This window comes from Onychomys torridus, chromosome 23 (genome assembly GCF_903995425.1).
Source record: "Onychomys torridus chromosome 23, mOncTor1.1, whole genome shotgun sequence".
Lineage (NCBI taxonomy): Eukaryota > Metazoa > Chordata > Mammalia > Rodentia > Cricetidae > Onychomys > Onychomys torridus.
Genome location: NC_050465.1, coordinates 3,460,064 through 3,478,629, shown reverse-complemented (window position 1 = coordinate 3,478,629; position 18,566 = coordinate 3,460,064). Strand labels below are relative to the sequence as shown.

The 18,566-nt window shown below is 43.6% G+C and overlaps 1 protein-coding gene across 2 annotated transcripts in view; it reads right to left on the bottom strand.

Moving 5' to 3' along the window:
- Positions 1–18,566, bottom strand: part of Dgkd (diacylglycerol kinase delta) — a 97,812-nt gene that overhangs the window by 54,012 nt on the left and 25,234 nt on the right. For both annotated transcript variants that reach the window (XM_036173069.1, XM_036173070.1), the window contains exons 2-3: positions 15,167–15,277; positions 13,597–13,677 (exon numbers count right to left, since the gene is read on the bottom strand). In XM_036173069.1, coding sequence (XP_036028962.1) covers positions 13,597–13,677; positions 15,167–15,277 — 192 coding nt within the window. The remainder of the gene's footprint in view (positions 1–13,596; positions 13,678–15,166; positions 15,278–18,566) is intronic.

The window sequence follows — 18,566 nt, the reverse complement described above, 5'->3', positions numbered from 1 at the left end:
AACTGAAAATAAACTCATAAATACAAGGACACTGGACTTTTGACCAAGGAGTCATAAATAACTAAATAGAATGGAATGTTTCTTTCATAAATGCTTCATGGGAAAAGCTAACATCCATGTAGAAATCATCAAGTCTGTACCTCACAACAAACATAAAATCATTTGTGTACAGATCTAAGTATACAATCTAAGGCTACAAAACTTCTAGTGAAAAAAAAATCTCTTATGCAGAACTTTAAAAAGTTGACAAATTCAATTCCACAAAAGACTTATTCTAAAAATGCCATTAAGAAAAATTGGGTGACAGACTGTGGAGAACAGTCACAAAAAGGCTACCAAACAAAAGACATCCAGAATATATCAAGAAAATAATCTAATCTCACACAAAAACAAATTATTCCAGCTATACTTCATAAAGTAAGAAGCACAAAAGCACATTAAGAGCTGTGGTTAGAATGTAAGTTGTTGGTTAGGAAAGGGGCTACCTAGCATGAGTGAGGTCCTGGTAAACCCCATGCAGTGGTGTACACCTGTAATCCCAGCACTTGCGAGAGACAGAGACAGAAGAATCAGAGGTCTCAAGGTTATCCTCATCTACATAGTAAGTCTGTGGACAAACCAGGCTACATGACACAAGACAGGAAACTTAAAACACACATACACACACACACACACACACACACACACACACACACACACACACGGCATCATTATATATGCATCAGGATACCAACTCTGATCAGATGGACAACTAGAAGGACCTTGCATCGACTGCTGGAAAATATGTAAATACAACCTCTCCAGAAGACAGCAGCAGATTGTTTTAATTTTATCTTAATTTTTATTTATACCCATTTGTATATGTGCATACCTGTGTAGGAGTTTGTGTACATGAGTGCAGTGCCCTTTTTTTCCAGAAGGCACTGGATCCCCTGGAGCTGGAGTTGCAGGCAATTGTAAGCTGCGTTATTGGTACTGGAACCTGAACTCAAGCCAGACTCTGTTAGGAGCAGCCAGTGCTTTTAACAGCCAAGCCATCTCTCCTGCCCCTAAGTAAATTTTATTTATTTATTTATTTGCTTGCTTGCTTGCTTGCTTACTTTCTTTTTTCCCCAACAAGGTTTCTCTGTGTAGTGCTGGCTGTCCTGGAACTCACTTTATAGACCAGGCTTTCCTTGAACTCTGAGATTAACCTGCCTCTGCCCCAAGTGCTGGGACTAAAAGCGTATGCTATCATGCTCAGCTTAATAATTTTTTTTAAGATTTATTTATTATGTATACAGTGTTCTGCCTGAATGCCAGAAGAGGGCACCAGATCTCATTACAGATGGTTGGGAGCCACATGTGGTTCCTAGGAATTGAACTCAGGACCTCTGGAAGAACAGCCAGTGCTCTTAACGGCTGAGCCATCTCTCCAGCCCTTAATATAGATTTTAATTTTTTTTTGGTTTTTCGAGACAGGGTTTCTCTGTAGCTTTGGAGCCTGTCCTGGACTAGCTCTGTAGACCAGGCTGGCCTCGAACTCACAGAGATCCACCTGCCTCTGCCTCCCAAGTGCTGGGATTACAGGCATGCGTCACCACGCCCAGCCTAATATGGTTGCCAGCTCTTTTTTTTTTTTTTTTTCCTGGAGCTGAGGACCGAACCCAGGGCCTTGCGCTTGCTAGGCAAGCACTCTACCACTGAGCTAAATTCCCAACCCCTAATAATTTTTAAAAGACAGAAAAACTTACTTTGGAAGTGATAGAAATATTTACTATCTTGATTATGACAAGTTTCAATATGCGTGTGCCAGAGCAAGTGTACATGAAAATTCACTCACCTTAAATACTGCACTGAATGATGCATTTCTGTATCAATTAAAGCTATAAAAATGTTTTACTCTTAGCATGCACTAGCACACCGATGCATTCATTAAAGAACATTATGAACCTTTCTGAAGACCAGTGTGACCATATAGCTTATTATCCAAGCCAGGAAGTGTATGCAAATCAAAGTGGGATCTAAAAAGAAGTAATGGTGTTATGGCATCTACAGCCAGTTGTGTGAATTGGCATTGCCCAGGACAAATCAGCAAGCTGGCTATGGATACAAAAACCAGCCAATCTCATTTGGGTATAATTAGATTTTTCATGACTAGAGCAGGCCCTAAAGTTCCCCCCTCAGAAGGCAGCAAAAGGCTGGCAGCAGATTGTACGTGCCCTCGCCTGATACCTGAAACACAGGCCAGTGGGGCTGGGTACAGGGCAGACACTAAGGCCCTACCTCCAAGGTCAATGTTATTTCAGCCTTTTTGTTTGTTTGTTTGGATGAAGACGTCAAAGAAGGTGCAGAGCCACCCCTACCCCTAATTATCCTCCAAATGTTGGACTGTCCTGGTCCTCCCTTAATAACCTTTGCGGCCATGAACAATGAGCCCATAGAAAAAGCTGTGCCAACTCCTCTAAAGCAAAGTCCATAAGGGCGGGAGTGGGCTGGACCTAGCCCTGGGTGCAGCCCTGCACAGGGCACCTTATACAGCAGGTTGTGTGGAGGATGCCCTCACATTTCTCTGAAAGCTAGCACCAACAGCTCCTAGAGTGCTGTCTAAACATGGAACTCACAGACTTCATTTTCTTCAGATGGGAGGAAAGACAAGTCAGTAAACAATGCTGAGAATTGTATTAACTTGTTAACAAGCAATCATACCATTGTACTTTGAAATATTAGGCAGTCTGGGACAGATAGGTAGGATTTTTTCCACATTAATTTTCTAAATAATGACACATGTTTCTAAGGTCAAAAACAATACAGACGGGACTTGGCTCCATCATACTATAGGCACATTTATCAAAAAACACTTAGTAAAACAACTAGTTATTAATATCATAGGCACTCTAAGAAAGACTCAATCAGATCCAAGGCCTTTCCACCTGTCATTTATCAAAAATTCTTTCATAAAACTATTAAGGGTTTTGACTAGAATCAAACAACAGTTATTCAACTGTCTGCTTTTGTTTTCTCTGCCATTTGTAAAGAAAGACAAGTGAATATTAATAGTAAAGACACATTTTCATACACAAGTACACACAACAACAATCTGGTAAACAGCTTAGATTTTTGCCCATGACAACCCTCCTGATAACATAACCACACAGCATACCCAAACTCCAATCCACCCCATATCCACAACGCACTCTCTGCTCACCAAGCTACTGGCTGCCAGGAAGATCTGTGTCCTCTCTGCCTAGAGTGACTAGAAGAACCGGCCTAAGCCTGGCTTTTGAACCAGTTATGGCCCAGGCATGAGTACTGCCTCCAACAAAGCCACACACTTGGTAAATACATGGCCACCAACCTGGCACAAGGCCTGGCCTTCTTCCGGCTTCTAGATTTGGAGAACACGCATGAAATATGTTAAGTAAAAGTCCCTCTGATGGTTCTCACAAGCCCCTGCCACTGACCAAGGTGGGCCTTAACCATTGCCAAGAGCAGGTAACCTCAGGCCCAACACTGTGCTGGGCAGGGCCATACCAGTGCAAAGCTGCAGGCACCTGGGAAGGTGGCTGAGAAGTGCCTGATATCTCGGCTGACGTATGGTGGCATATGGGGCCATGGTTAGGAGCCCTGGAGCCTGAGCTGAGCACAAAGAAGGGCCCACTCCCAGTGGAGAGGCAAGGGCTCCTGACTGTAGGACAACAATATTTGGCACACAAGATGATTCCAAGGACCCTCAAATGCAGCTCTGCTTACCTCAGGCCCAGGCCAACAGTCACAGGAACCAGGGAGTCTTGCCTAAGGGGGAAATCTGCCAAGTATGGACAGTTTTTCCTTTTTCCAAGCCAAAGTGATTGGCTAGGGGATTTGCCCAGGAAATAAGAGAAATCTAAACAAGCTGAGAAGGAAAACCTATGTTGAAATCTGGATAAAGGTCAGTTTCTCACAAAAGAGCAGCCCTGATCACCCACAGGCTAACATCTGCTGGGAACAGATGAGAAACTCAGGGTCACCAGGGACCTACCACTCACCCATAATCCTAAAGGCCAAACACACAGAAAACTACTGAACAATTCTTCCAATCCATTATAAAGCTCCTTTATCACTCAGCAATTAAACAAAGGTATCTCCTAGGTATACTTACACAGCCCAGATTGGTCTCAAATTTATAATCATAATGCCTCAGCCTCCAGGTACAAGCCTACTTATCTCTTACTAAGCATGCCTTTTTTTTTTTTTTTTTTTTTTTTTTTTTGGTTTTTCAAGACAGGGTTTCTCTGTAGCTTTTGCGCCTTTCCTGGAACTCGATTTGTAGACCAGGCTAGCCTCGAACTCACAGAGATCCACCTGCCTCTGCCTCCCAAGTGCTGAGATTACAGGCGTGCGCCACCACCGCCCGGCGTTTTTTGTTGTTGTTTTTTTCTTCTATCATATCTGTAGAGATCAGATTCCAGATTCTTTAGGCTTTGTGCTTTGTTTGTTTGTGAATGTATGCACATGCATGTGTGACGTACATGTACCATGTGCACAAGTAGAGACTAGAAAAGGTTCTGTGGTACATCCTTGACTATCACTCTTCTGTTCCTTTGAGGCCAGGTCTCTCTCTGAACCTGTGGTTCATGTTTTCCTTTTTTTTGAGCTGAGGACCGAACCCAGGGCCTTGCACTTGCTAGGCAAGTGCTCTACCACTGAGCTAAATCCCCAACCCTCATGTTTTCTAAGCTAGGTTAGAAGCTAGCAAACCTCAGAGAGCCTCCTCCTCCTCCTCCTCCTCCTCCTCCTCCTCCTCCTCCTCCTCCTCCTCTTCCTCTTCTTCCTCCTCCTCAGAGCTGGGATGACTTGTGCCAGTGACTGTCCAGCAGGCTTCCAGGCCTTCCAGGTCTCAGACTAGGGCTACATCCACTGCTGGTCCCTCTTACTGAGGTCTCTAGCTTTTTGGACTGCACAGCTACTAGCCTTACGGGCTTTCCAGCAGTCCACCACTGTGAGACAATTCACTTCTGATCATATAAGCTAAGTGTACAGACCCTCTACAGTGACCATCCTCCATCAGCTCTGCTCCTTGGGAGAACCCTGACATTCATAAAACTCCTAAGGAGAACTGCTTTCCCGACATCCACTCATTGACCATAGGTGCTACTGTTTGGCTCTATCTATAAAGTCTGCCTCATTTGAAATCTTCTGGAATTCCAATAAATCAGACTAAGTGCTTAGTGTCAGCATGTTAAACTAACCCTATTACTTTCCTGCTCAGTATAGGGTGAGTAGTGATGGAAATGAAAGTTAGCAAATGTTCAGAGTATGCTTTAAACCAACCCAACCCCATGAAAGGATCCTAGTATTTCTCCCATCTCACAGATAAGAAAACCTAAAAAGATAAACACTCTTGCCCTAGGGCACAGAGCTAGCAAGGAAGATCTTAAATGGGATGTTGTGACACCTAACTTGTAATCTCAGCACTCAAGTGGCTGAGGTAGGGAGATCACAAGTTCGAAGCTAGCCTGGGCTACATAGTGAGGCCATGCTTCAAAACGAAATAAGGAAGATCTCATAAAATTTATGGGTATTGTTCACTTCTCCCACAGTATTTCCTGGAAGTTTCTTAATTTTCCTATTAAGAAAGTCTTAAGCCCACTGTGAGAACTGACTCCTTGGTGTGTATAGTGGGGTTACTCTGTTATACCTGGTTACTTCAGAGAAATGACCACAATGATATTAATACCCACCAGGTCTCTACCACAACAGCTGTACAGTGTGGCCTTATGACCACGTGCTGGCTCATGGTGTAGTGGAGGTAGCAACCAGAAAACCAAGCCATATTCTGAGGATATCACGTAAGAGTTTTACCAAGGGCTCCTCTTAGAAGTCTGGTGACACAGGAGGAAGCTGTCTCTACTCAGCCTACAGGATGGGTGGTGTGAAGAAGGGGAAGCCACATTAACTGCCACACATGTTAATGTGAGAACCTTTCTAACAATAACTTAAATGACTAGTCAGACGCCCTCAGTACTAGTACTAGAAGGAGTAACTGGCCAACTATAACACCTGACATGGTCAAAAAAAGACTTACCACTATAGATAGCATATGTTACAGAAGCTAATGACAGGGAGATGTTTATCACAAACTGGTAAATAAAGCAGAATACAGAACGACACCTGTATGACATAACACATCATACAGTAAATATCATAAAGCAAAACAATGTTTCCCTTTGAAAAACTATGGGGAAAAAAACAAAGCTGCTGAGCTACAGCAATGACATGTTTCCCTTTATTTTAAACTTGTTTTAAAATCATTACTCTGATCTAAACACCTTAAGAAAAATGAATGACTAACCCACTCATAGAACCTAGTACCTAAGAGACACAACTATCATTTCCAGAGTGAACAAATGCTCCCAGGCTCCTCTTCCCTACCTGCGGTGGTTTGGTAGAAAATGCCCCCTATAAGCTCACAGGGAGTGGCACTATTAGGAGGCGTGGCTTTGTTGGAGGAGGTGTGTCAATAGGAGGTGGGCTCTGAGGTCTCAATGCTCAAGCCAGGTCTAGTGTGTGACAGTCATTTCCTGCTGCCTGTTGATCTGGATGTAGAACTCTCAACTCCTTTTCCAGCACCATGATGATAATGGACTAAATCTCTGAACTGTAAGCTAGCCTACAATGAAATGTTTTACTTATATGTAGTGGGTAGCTGTTCCAGCTTTGACCTGGAAGTACTACCCCCAGTGAGGCTTCTGGTAACTGTCACGCCTACATATGACCTGCCCCTGAGGCAGGGATGAGACCGAAAGCCCTTAAGACCGGAAATTCGGATGTGCCAGTTCTCTTCGTTCCTGGTGATCCTGGATGCTGGATGGCAGACCAAGCGGAGTTCTCCACAGAACACCACCAGACTGCACTTCACCTCTCTCAGATCCTGTAACCAACCCCCTTACTAGCTGTAAGTTACCCCAAAATAAACCTCTTTAACTACGTGGAGTTGCCTTAATAAATCCCCCAATACTTATAAGTATTGCCGTGGTCATGATGTCTCTTCACAGCAATAGAAACCCTAACTAAGATACTCACTGACTCTTCCTACATCTCTCTCCCTGCAGAAAGGACCCACATTCAGCATGTGTGCACGCATGCATGCATGCATGCATGCGCGCGCGCACACACGCGCGCACACACACACACACACACACACACACACACACACACACACACAGAGTGCCTGGCTGTGTTTGGGCTTTCTCCTAGCCTGCTTACTATTGATTCTATAGCTAGTTCTTTCATACCTTATATGAGACATCTTTCAGAACAGAGGGAACGTTTATTCACCCAATATTCTTTTCAGGTTTCCAATACAGAGTTTGTTACAATATAAGACTATTGAAAAAAAGTAAAATCAAGTTTTTCTAAAATTAACATGGTTTCCAATTATTTGTTTCATTTTAGAAATCTGGTAATAAGCCTTCTTTGCTGTCAAATGAATCCCACATTCTCCATAGATAAACAAGCTTTTGAATTTGCTTCTGTGCACAGACACAGAGAGAACCAGGGCTGGTCCTGCCTACCTCAAAACTGCCTATCCAAACATGAGGACCCTAAGTCTACAAGAAAGGATCCAAGAAAGAAGCAGCCCCACATCCTCATGCCCATGTTGGACAAAGGAGCAGCAGGACCTCTGAGTACCTGCACTTAGAGGCAGTCAGCCCAGAGGTGAAGTGCTAGGACCCTAAGCCTCTCTTGGCCTCAAACTTGAGACATCCTAAAATAGTGTTACCAAGGACATCAATTACTAAGTGATGATTCAACCTTACATGAGTGGAATAAAGTATACTAGAGAGAGGTCCTAAACCTGGCTGTACCTCCAAATCTTAGGCAACCTTGAAGTATCATTTGTGAGTTAGCTTCAGAGTCCCTAAAGGTAGTGTCAGGAACTTTTGAGTTCCAAAGAAGCTCCAGCACAACCAGGCTTGGGACTACTACTCTGAAGAAGCAGAGGACAGCTTCCTAAGCATAGCATAGGAAGGAAGAGTCCACATGGGTAGCTTCACATGATCCCCAAGAAAAGGACTGGGTCTCCAGATGGTAAAGGGGGGGGGGGCCCTCTAGACACAAGACCAGCAGGCACCTGTGCATATGGCACTTGCTGAAAGCAGTGGCTGGAGCAAGATCATGCTAGGACACATTAGGGCATGCGAAGACGAGGGACAGGAGGACAGCCCCTTCAGCTACAACAAGAAAGAATCAAGGAGCCACTCAGAGATTATACACTTCTTAAAATGAGCAGAGCACGATTCTTTCCAAAGATTCTCTATTTCAGGAACATTTTAGTAAAACTTGTCTTTCCTCTTTAAGGTTCAACCCAACTGACATTGCTTCTATGACCTAAAGGTTCAAATGATATGGCTATATGGCCTTAGGCCTGGTAAAATTGAGAATAAGCTATAGCAATTATGTTCAGTTACATGTTACTCAGCAAATATAAAAACTGATATTTCAGAAATGTAATGATACCAAAGTAGAAGAAGCTCCAGTTAGGAGCCAAATGATATACTCAATTAATTTAGTGTTCTTGCTTCACCACTGCCTACTCAGTGGGTACCTAGCATCCCGACACTAACACTAACCATTTTACCAAACCTTCAATGCACTCAGTAATTTGGAGTTCCTAGCAACCCCAAAGGCTTCATTCCTTGGATGAAGAACCTGATGTTCAGAGCCACATGACTCACTCAAGGTCATCAGCTAGTAAGGCTGAGACAGGACTTCCTCCCACTTCCATAGTCTAGGTTTTAAACACTATGTTTTATTGTTTCAAACTGACAAAAATCTCTGTGTTGCCTTACAATGAGGTTCTGTGTTTTCACAGATTAAAAAAACAGAAGAGACGGGTTGTGGAGATACAAGGCTGTAATACCAACAACTGGGAGGTAGAGGAGCAAGAAGACTAGAACTTCAAGGTCATCCTCATCTATAGAGCAAGTTTGAGGTCAGCATGAGCTACATGAGACTGACTCAGAAAGCGAAGAAGAGAGGCTAGAGACATGGCTCAGTGGTTAAGAACACTTGCTGCTCTTGAAGTGGACCCAAGTTCTGTTCCCAGCACCCACAACCATCTTTAATTCCAGTTCTAGGGGAGCCAGTGCCCTCTTCTGGCCACCATGGGAACCAAGAACCCACATGGTATACATATAAACACCCATATACATAAATAAATGAATAATCTCTTGTTAAAGAAAGAGTAGGGAAAGCAACACAGGGAGAAGGAGAAGAAGAAAATGAAGGAGAGAAACATAACCTGCTAACTAGACCCTTCATCTGGAAGGAAACAGTCAAAGGCAGATTCTCAGGTTCCTCTGGGGACTCACTCAGGTTTTATTTTCCCAATTCTCCACAAGGATGCAAGTTTAATAAAAAAGAACTCCTCTCCCTGCCTGTTGAACTTTGGCCCTCAAATATGTGGCCCAGGGAAGCTCTGAAAGATCACCTATTGAACCAATAATGACCAAGCAAAGTTCCCAAAGAACAAGACAAAGTCTATGACCAAGCAGATAGAAACAAAGTCACAAGAAGACTTGAGCAACTAAGTTACAATAGATTAACAACAACACTGCCATTCCAATTTCTCCTATTTACAAAGAGTAATCTTAAATAACAGATGCTTATAAACACAATGGAATGATAAAGACATGGGGAAAATTAAAACAGTGACCAATACTGACTTCTAAGTAGGATCGAGAGAGGCCAAGAAGTTGGTCAGAGCTGGTATGTTACACACAGAAACCCATGAAATGACTCATGCATGAAGATACCAGTGAATCACAAGTGAAAACTAGCAAGGAGAAAAAGTAAAACATCCTTGTGATGGCATGAACAAGAAAGACCCCCCACAGACCCATATATCTGAATGCTTGGTCACCAGGGAGTCAACTGTTTGAAAGGGTTAGGAGGTGTGGTCTTACTGGGAGGAGGTGTGCCTTGATGTAGGGAGGGTGTCACTGGGGGTGGGCTTTAATGTTTCAAAAGCCCATGCCACACTCTGCTGTGGGATGGTCTTTCTGTATGCTGTGAACATATGTTCTACCCTTTGTTAATAAAGAGGCTGCCAGCTGGGTGGTAGTGGTGCACGCCTTTAATCCCAGCACTCGGAAGGCAGAGGCAGGTGGATCTCTGAGTTTGAGGACAGCCTGGTTTACAAAGTGAGCCTGTAAACCCTGTCTCAAAAATAAAATAAAATAAAAATAAACAAATAAAGAGGCTGCCTTGGTCTATGGCAAGACAGGCAGGAAATCCAAACAAAGATACAAGGAGAAGAAAGGCAGAGTCGGAGGAGATGCTGGGAGAAGCCAGAGAAGCAAGATGTAACAGAACACAGGCAAAGCCATGAGACACATGGCAATATACAGATTAGTAGAAATGGGTTAATTTAAAATGTAAGAACTAGTTAGTAATAAGCCTGAGCCATAGGGCCAAACAGTCTGTAATTAATATTAAGCCTCTGAGTGACTATTTTATAAGCTGCTGCAGGATCAATCGGGACAGAGAAAAGGCTCTAGCTACAAGGCTCAGCATTGCTCTGTCTCTGTCTCTCTCTCTGTGTCATGTTTCTCTCTCTGTCTCTGTCTGTCTTTCTCCCTCTGTGTCATGTACCTCTCTCTGTCTCTGTCTGTCTCTCTCCCTCTCTCAGCTTGTGGATCAGGATATAGCTCTCAGCTACTGTTCCAGTACTATGTGTACTGACATGCTTCCCACCACAATGAGAATGCACTAAGACTCTATGGTGGTTTGAAATAAAATGGCCCCCAAAGAGAGTAGACTATTAGGAGGTGTGGCTTTGTTGGAGTGGGTGTGGCCTTGTAGGAGGAAGGGTGTCACTGTGGGGGCAGGCTTTGAGGTCTCCTATGCTCAAGATACTGCCCAATGAGACAGACCACTCCTGTTGCCTGCAAAATGTAGAACTCTCAGCTATGTCTCCAGCACCATGTCTGCCTGCATGTTGCCAGGTCCCACTATGATGATAATGGACTGAACATCTAAAACCGTAAGCTGCTACCTCAATTAAATGTTTTCCTTATAAGAATTGCTGTGGTCAGCCGGGCGCTGGTGCCACACACCTTGAATCCCAGCACTCAGGAGGCAGAGGCAGGCAGATCTCTGTGAGTTCGAGGCCAACCTGGTCTACAAAGCGAGTTCCAGGAAAGGCGCAAAGCTACACAGAGAAACCCTGTCTCGAAAAACCATAAAAAAAAAAAAAAAAAAAAAAAAAAAATTGCTGTGGTCATAGTGACTCTTCACAGCAACAGAAACCCTAGCTAAGAGAACCTTTGAAACTGTAAGCAAGCCCCCAATTAAATGCTTTCTTTCAAGAGTTGTCTTGGTTATAGTGTCTCTTCACAGCAAAAGAACAGTAACTAAGACAATCCTCAAACTGCCTCTACCTCAGCCTGGACTTCAGCAGACCTGCTGCTTCCTTTCTGCCTTTGGGGGTCATAAGAACAAATCCTTTCAAAGAAAGAGCCAGAGCCTAAACTCATCCTGTCAACTTCTACTATACAATGTCAACCAAAATTACCTGACACTGCAGCAGGAAAGGCCAAAGGATAAGAGCCAAGAGAAAAAAACTAAACAGAAAAGATACACAAAATTACCAGATACCTGAGTTTTCCAACACAGACTCTAAAATAAATGCACTGAGTAAATTTAAAAAACACAAAAACAAAAACCCACCAGGGACTTTGCAACCTTGAAAAGTCAGGGCCAATGAGATGGCTCAGCAGGTAAAGTCAAGTTCCACCAAGTCTGACCAACTAAATGCTATCCTCAGAATCCACAATGGAAGGAGAGAGCTAACTCCTCAAAATTGTCTTCTGACCACCACATACATGCCATTTCAAATGCACATGCACACACACACACACACACACACACACACACACTGAGTTTTTTTAATTTTTAAAGATATCTTTAAATAAATAAAACTAGAAACCCAGCCAGGTATGGTGAGTCATAACTATCATTTCAGCACTCGGAAGCTACAGCTGAAGGATCACCAGTTATGAGCTAGTTTAGGCTACATAGCAAGACCTTATCTGAGATGATATAGATAGACAGACCTTATCTCAGACAGGTAAGACAGACAGACACATACACACACATATATACATAGATGACAGACAGATAGATGATAGACAGACAGATGATAGACAGATTGATAGACACATAGGCAGGCAAACAAACAGAAATTTTAAAAGGGAAATGAGCAAAAGGATGGTTAAATGTACTGCTTTGCATAGGACCATTCAGCCCTCAGCACCCAACCCACATCAGGCAGCTCACAACTACCTGGATCTCCAGTTCTAGGGAGAATCTAATGCCTCTGGCCTCTTACAGCACCTGCACTTATATGCATGTAATTAAAAATAAAACATTTTTAGCTGGGTGGCAGTGGCGCAGGCCTTTAATCCCAGCACTCAGGAGGCAGAGGCAGGCGGATCTCTGAGTTAGAGTCCAGCCTGGGCTACAGAGTGAGTTCAGGACAGCCAGGGCTACACAGAGAAACCTTGTCTGAAAAAAACAAAAAACAAAAACAAACAAAGGTTCCAGTGCCACCAGCTGAGCAACCCCTGATACTGTTAAAGTCAGCCCATGATTGTATAAAGTCTTAACAGAAAGCACTATATAAATAATGTGAATATTTAGATTAAGCATGAAGGGAAAGAGTCACCAAAAGTTTTCAAGAGAAAAAAACACATAAAAGAAATTTACCAGCCTGATTTCAAGACAGATGCAGAAAAAGCCTGAACCAATATGACACCAGATCGAGTGGTTGGCTGACTCTGAGATCTTAGAACTTTTGCCAAAACAAAAAAAAAAAAAGTACTATATAATTGTTACAAATTTGGACAAATACATTTAAAAAAGTGTATCAAAATATTAATATTCGCCAGGCAGTGGTGGCGCATGCCTTTAATCCCAGCACTAGGAAGGCAGAGCCAGGTGGATCTCTGTGAGTTCGAGGCCAGCCTGGACTACCAAGTAAGTTCCAGGAAAGGCGCAAAGCTACACAGAGAAACCTGTCTCGAAAAGCAAAAAAAAAAAAAAAAAAAAAAGAATATTCTATGTTGTGAGATGGGTGAATTGTGGTCACTTTCAATTGTCTTAACATAAGCTTTTCTGGCTTTCCCAAATTATCACAAAAATAAGCCAAGTGTGCTGGCATGCCTCTTTATACACCTTTAATCCTAGCACTTGGGAGGAGATAGGCATATCTCTGTGAGTTCAAGGTCAGCTTGGTCTATACAGCTGGTTCCAGGGAAGCCAGGACTACATAGAGGAAACCCTGCCTCAGAAATCAAATAAACAAATAAATAAACAAGCTTCTGAACAAAAAGTGTTAATAAATAAGCAGCAACACTTTAAAAACATCTCATTTAGATTTTCTTGCTTTGTGCTTACATTATCAAGTTCTGTTATTCTACAGCCACAGCCACAGTACTGCCTTCATACTGAAATTCAACATTTCCCAGGAATCCCTCCAATCAGGAAAGGAATGAGAAAGTCTGAACTACTTCATGCCACGCTCCAATGAGAAACCTTGGAGAAGGGTGTGTGTGTGACCTAGAATCTTACCGTGAAACTGTTGTTGACATTTTTGGTGCTAGATTCTGCCACGCTGGCGTCAGTCAGGTCTACCTCGTCAAATATGATCGACTGGAGAGAGATACAAACAGAGGGTCTCAGGCAAGCCAGGGCATGCGTATTCCAAGCACTGGTGGTGCTACTCTCCCTATCCCCCCCCACAAGCCCAGGTTCCTTGAAACCTTAACTTCTGATCAGTCCCCCATATGAAATTACTGCGACCACCTGCCTGCCTGTCTCTCCCAAAGCGCACGGATCACAGGTAGCTTGTGACTTTCCATCTAAAGAGTTCATCAATGGGTACATTACAATAGCAATGCTGGTATTTCTCTCTACACTTGTTCTTTGTAGCAAATAATACCAATAATACCAGTGCTTCCCTTTTAAATGTGAGACAGCCAGTCAGGGTCCAGACTCAGAGGATCTTTCTGGTTTGGATTTCTCCAGCGAGCACATTTAGGAGAAAAGTTCGAGCACATTTAGGAGAAAAGTTCCAACTAAAACAAACACTGTAGGGGGAAGAGACAGGCCCTAATAAGAGGAACCCAGCCACAAGGAAATCGGGGAATGGAACACAGGGATTTAGGCCTAGTGAGGCCCCGCCAGATCTAGGGATGCCCTGTATTCCTCTCCTCTCCCTACTAAGGTCCAAGCCACAGCCCCCTCCTCCTGTTTACCTTACTGTTCCCTCTGTTCAAAGATGTCTCTATATGGAACCCCTGGAAAAGAGACTAGCAACTAAGAAAACCTTCCCCACCCCCACCAACAGGACCAAAATAACCATGGCTGTGGTCAGAACCCTTTCTAAACATGTTGCCTTGTTCCATTTCTAATTTCAGCAAACTAACTCCCTAGGGATGCTTTGCAAAATGATTCCAGATTTTTCTTAATGCCCAAGTAACAGAACTGCCACCAACACTGAGACAAAAGCACAGGTGTTAGGACTGCCAGCCTGCACACTGGGGTTTGAAGTCTGACAGCATTCACTGGACCTGAACCAGAGCAGCAGCAGCCCAGCTGCTCCTCTGACAGCACCTGCCTGGGGAGTCTGGCTTTAAGTCTTAACATAGTTGGGAACCTTACCACCCAGGGACAGCTGCTGGGATGCTTAGAGATAAAGAGCTGCATATTTCTGTTCACACACTAAGATGCCCAATGACAAGAGGAACTCTAAGCCCACAAGAGATCCATGAGCCTGTGGTTCCCATCTTTCTGAAGGAAACTAACTAACTGAAATATAGTTAGTTCTGTGACCATTTTTCCATTTTTAGGGAAGAAGAAAATGAAAATAATTTTTACAAGAAGCAAAGCATGTTTAGTGACAAATAAAACCTGACACCTAGTATTACAAGCCAGATAAGATGGGACTGTAGTTCAGTGGTAGAATCTGCCTAGCACATCCAAGGCAAATAAAATAAAATAAAACAAATAAAAGAACAAACAAATAAAACAAACAAACAAACTCAGCTAGAAATAACTGATTTGCAAGTATTTGTCCTGTGCATGAGAACTCAGTCCCTAAGTGGTGGCTCTTGAATTTGACCCTCTCACAGTGCCTTACCTTGGCAGTTTTAGCATAGTACAGTGTTCGTCCTCGAAGCTTAAAGTACCTCCTTTTGGATCGTTGGAACGAGTTGTTCTGTTTGGTCAGCATGCCCTCTTTGAGGATGGTCTGAAAGCACAGAAGTACACTGTGAGCTTGCATTCTGAAGTGCCCATCACCCTGAAACACCCTATCATGACTGATGAGCAAAGTGTGCCTCTAAAGGGCTGGGCAGCCTACCAGAAGAACTGTTCTCACTCTCTCACAGACCTTGACCTCTACGCAGGCTAAAGCACTGTGATGCAAGGTGGGGGGCAAGGGGCATACCATTTCTCTAAGGGACCACAGAGTACCTGTGTTAGAGACCCAAGGTCTGTCCTAGCTATGCCCAGCAGATTAGCAAAGGGGAAACTGAGGTTCAAGGACTCCAGGAAGTAACAGCTGGGGACAACTGGGACACAGGACCAGCACATTCTCCAGCTTTAGCATTTGGTATTTTTCAGCTATTCTTGGCCCTGCCTTCATATTCTCTGGCCTCTTGCCATTTCTCAGGATTCTGTTGCCAAAACTGTCCACGTTCACTGCTCTGGGTTTCAGTGTGGCTCCAGGCCTGTGTTCTGCTCAGCCCTCTGCATGGTTCTGAGGTCAGTACAAGCATCTGACATTCAGCCTCCCTGTGATACAGACAAGCCTGTATTATAATGCAGGAAATATTCCTTTCTCCCCAGAGAACTTCCCCTGCTCAGTTAACAGTAAATCAGAGCTGTCTTCCTTCATTTGCCCCATATAGGTGGCTCCTAGTGGACACTGAGCCCTACATACCACTTAGAAATCAAATGCTCAAGGAACAGCCAGATGCCCTGAGCCACTCAGTCACTAATACAGTCAACACTAATAAACAGGCTGGGTATAGCTCCATATAGAATGTCTGTCTAGCACACTCAAAGCCCCGGATTCCATTCCCAACACCACAAAGAAAAGATAATAATAATAAATAGTATCCCAGAGAACAAGAACACTACTCCACATTCAGTACTTTCCTTATACTATAACAAACAGCTGAGCAACCCCATGCAGGTTTGCCCTTTAGGCAACTTTTAAAACAGTGTATGTATGAAGCACCTAGACATTTGAGGATACTTAAAAACTTCCTAACATAAAACCACAGTAAACAAGACACAGAAACCTCGGGTTATCCAAACGTGCCAAAATACAAAGACAGCACATTTATGTAAACAAGTCTGTTTATCATAGGTGAGAGAGGTAGAGGGACAGAGAATATTAAACCAAACCTCAGTTCCCTCACCCTCTAAACACACAAAGCCAAGTTCAGGTTCCACAGTCCAGCAGCACACAGGCACATGGTGCCTGAGATTTCCTCGTCTCCTCCTGACAAGCTACCTTCCTGAGGCATCTTCTGAGCTGGGTGTGATGCATGTGCCCACATTTACCCACAGGCTCACTGCAATAGACTCTGCTCTGGTGCCTACCTGGTGCTACATCAGCTGCCCTCTTGAGACCAAACTAGGGAACTGTTGATGAGCAGCACACTTCCTCGCGTTGTCGTGTCCGCTGCCTGCGCCTCTCACTTCTGAAGCAGTCACTCACCCTATCTCTCAGGCAGTTAAAGAGTACCAAGGGAAAATAACACGAGGCACAATCCAAGAAGAAACTTCACATCCAGCTAGTCACTCACACGCAGGCCCTGGACTATGACAGAGGATGACCAAAAGGACCTAAGATCAGGGCACAAGCCAATCTGCAGTATGGAAGAGCTGTAACCAACTTTGATTTTGAGCACCCTTTACAGATCCAAGTTCGCATGGATGGCACTATTGTTAGAAACATCTGTACATAACACCACCAGTCCATGGATGCCTAGAGCACAAAGAGAGAACCTTTCCTGTAGACCTTAAAGGGCTCACCTGTAAAGATACCTCCTCAGCCCAACTCAGTTTCCTACCTTTGAAAGGGAAGAAACTGCTTCCACTTCTTTCCTATGTGCAAATTTTAAAATAAATAATGCAACAAAACCAATATGCTGAACCCAAAAAAGTTTCAAATTATCCTTAAAGGACAGATAAGAGTATTTTTTTTTCAAATATGCTGCTATTATCTCATATAAAAGAGGGAAAGCAAAATTAAAGCACAATCCCCACCACCACCCATACACACAGACAGACAAATATCTTTCAGAAAGTAGACCACAGCCTGCAAGCTTGGGCTGCCGAAAGAGACCTGCTGTTCTATTTATAGGACAAGCATGCTCAGAAGAAGACCCTAGTGGGCTGCAGCGGAAAAGGATGGAGAAAGATAAAAACTGGTATTTCTTTGAAGCTTTCTCAGAAACTATATTTTGTCTCCTCATTCATGCTACAGGATTATTTTTAAACACTCAGTCCAAACCAGTTAACTTTTAAAAGTGGTCAAGAAAACTGCACCCTGAAACTATGTGCTGAGCTTTGCAATGGAAGGCTGCAAGAGGCACCAAAGGAAATGCTGCTGGTCTGGCAGACCTTTTCAACCACAGAGCCAGTGAGAGTCAGGGACAGCCACAGACAGGGTCCTGGCACATGTGAGTATATTCTCTTTCCTGTCTCCCCTTTTCAAACACAGAGCAGACAATAGCTCAGATAGCAGCTCAAGCCACAGAGCAAAGAGGTATACTGGCATCCAACTGTGGAAGTATAGGCAGGATAAACAGACAAGAATTCTGGAAAGAAGGCTGAGTCAGGAGATGCCAGCCCGCCATCCAGGGGACAGCATCTAATGGCACAGGTAAAGCCACAGAACACATGGCAACATACAGATTAACAGAAATGGGCTGAGTTTAAATATAAAAGTTGGGCAGTAGTAAGTAAGCCTGAGCTAATGGCCAAGCAGCATCTTATTGAACCAGTGTACAAAAACATTATCCCACAGCATATATACATAATTAAAAATTAAATATGGCCGGGTGGTGGTGGCGCGTGCCTGTAATCCCAGCACTCGGGAGGCAGAGGCAGGTGGATCTCTGTGAGTTCAAGGCCAGCCTGGGCTACCAAGTGAGTTCCAGGAAAGGCACAAAGCTACACAGGGAAACCCTGTCTCAAAAAAAAAAAAAAAAATTAAATATGAATCAGGCAGAGGAAGAAGAGAAGAGGGTATATGGAGAGAATGTCTAGTCAGTAAAGTGCTTACAGCACAACAGAAGGACCCAAGTTCAATCCACAGAGCTGACGAAAATAAAATTGTAAATTTTGTAATTACATTTGTAATCAAAACATTGGGGAAAGCAGAGGTCAGCAGGTCGCCAGGGCTCACTGACCAGTCAAATTAGCCTAATCTGTGAAACCTCCAGTCCTATCAAAAAACAAGGTGGGATGCCTAAAGTACAACATTCAAAATTGTCCCCTGGCTTCCACATACCCAACCACAC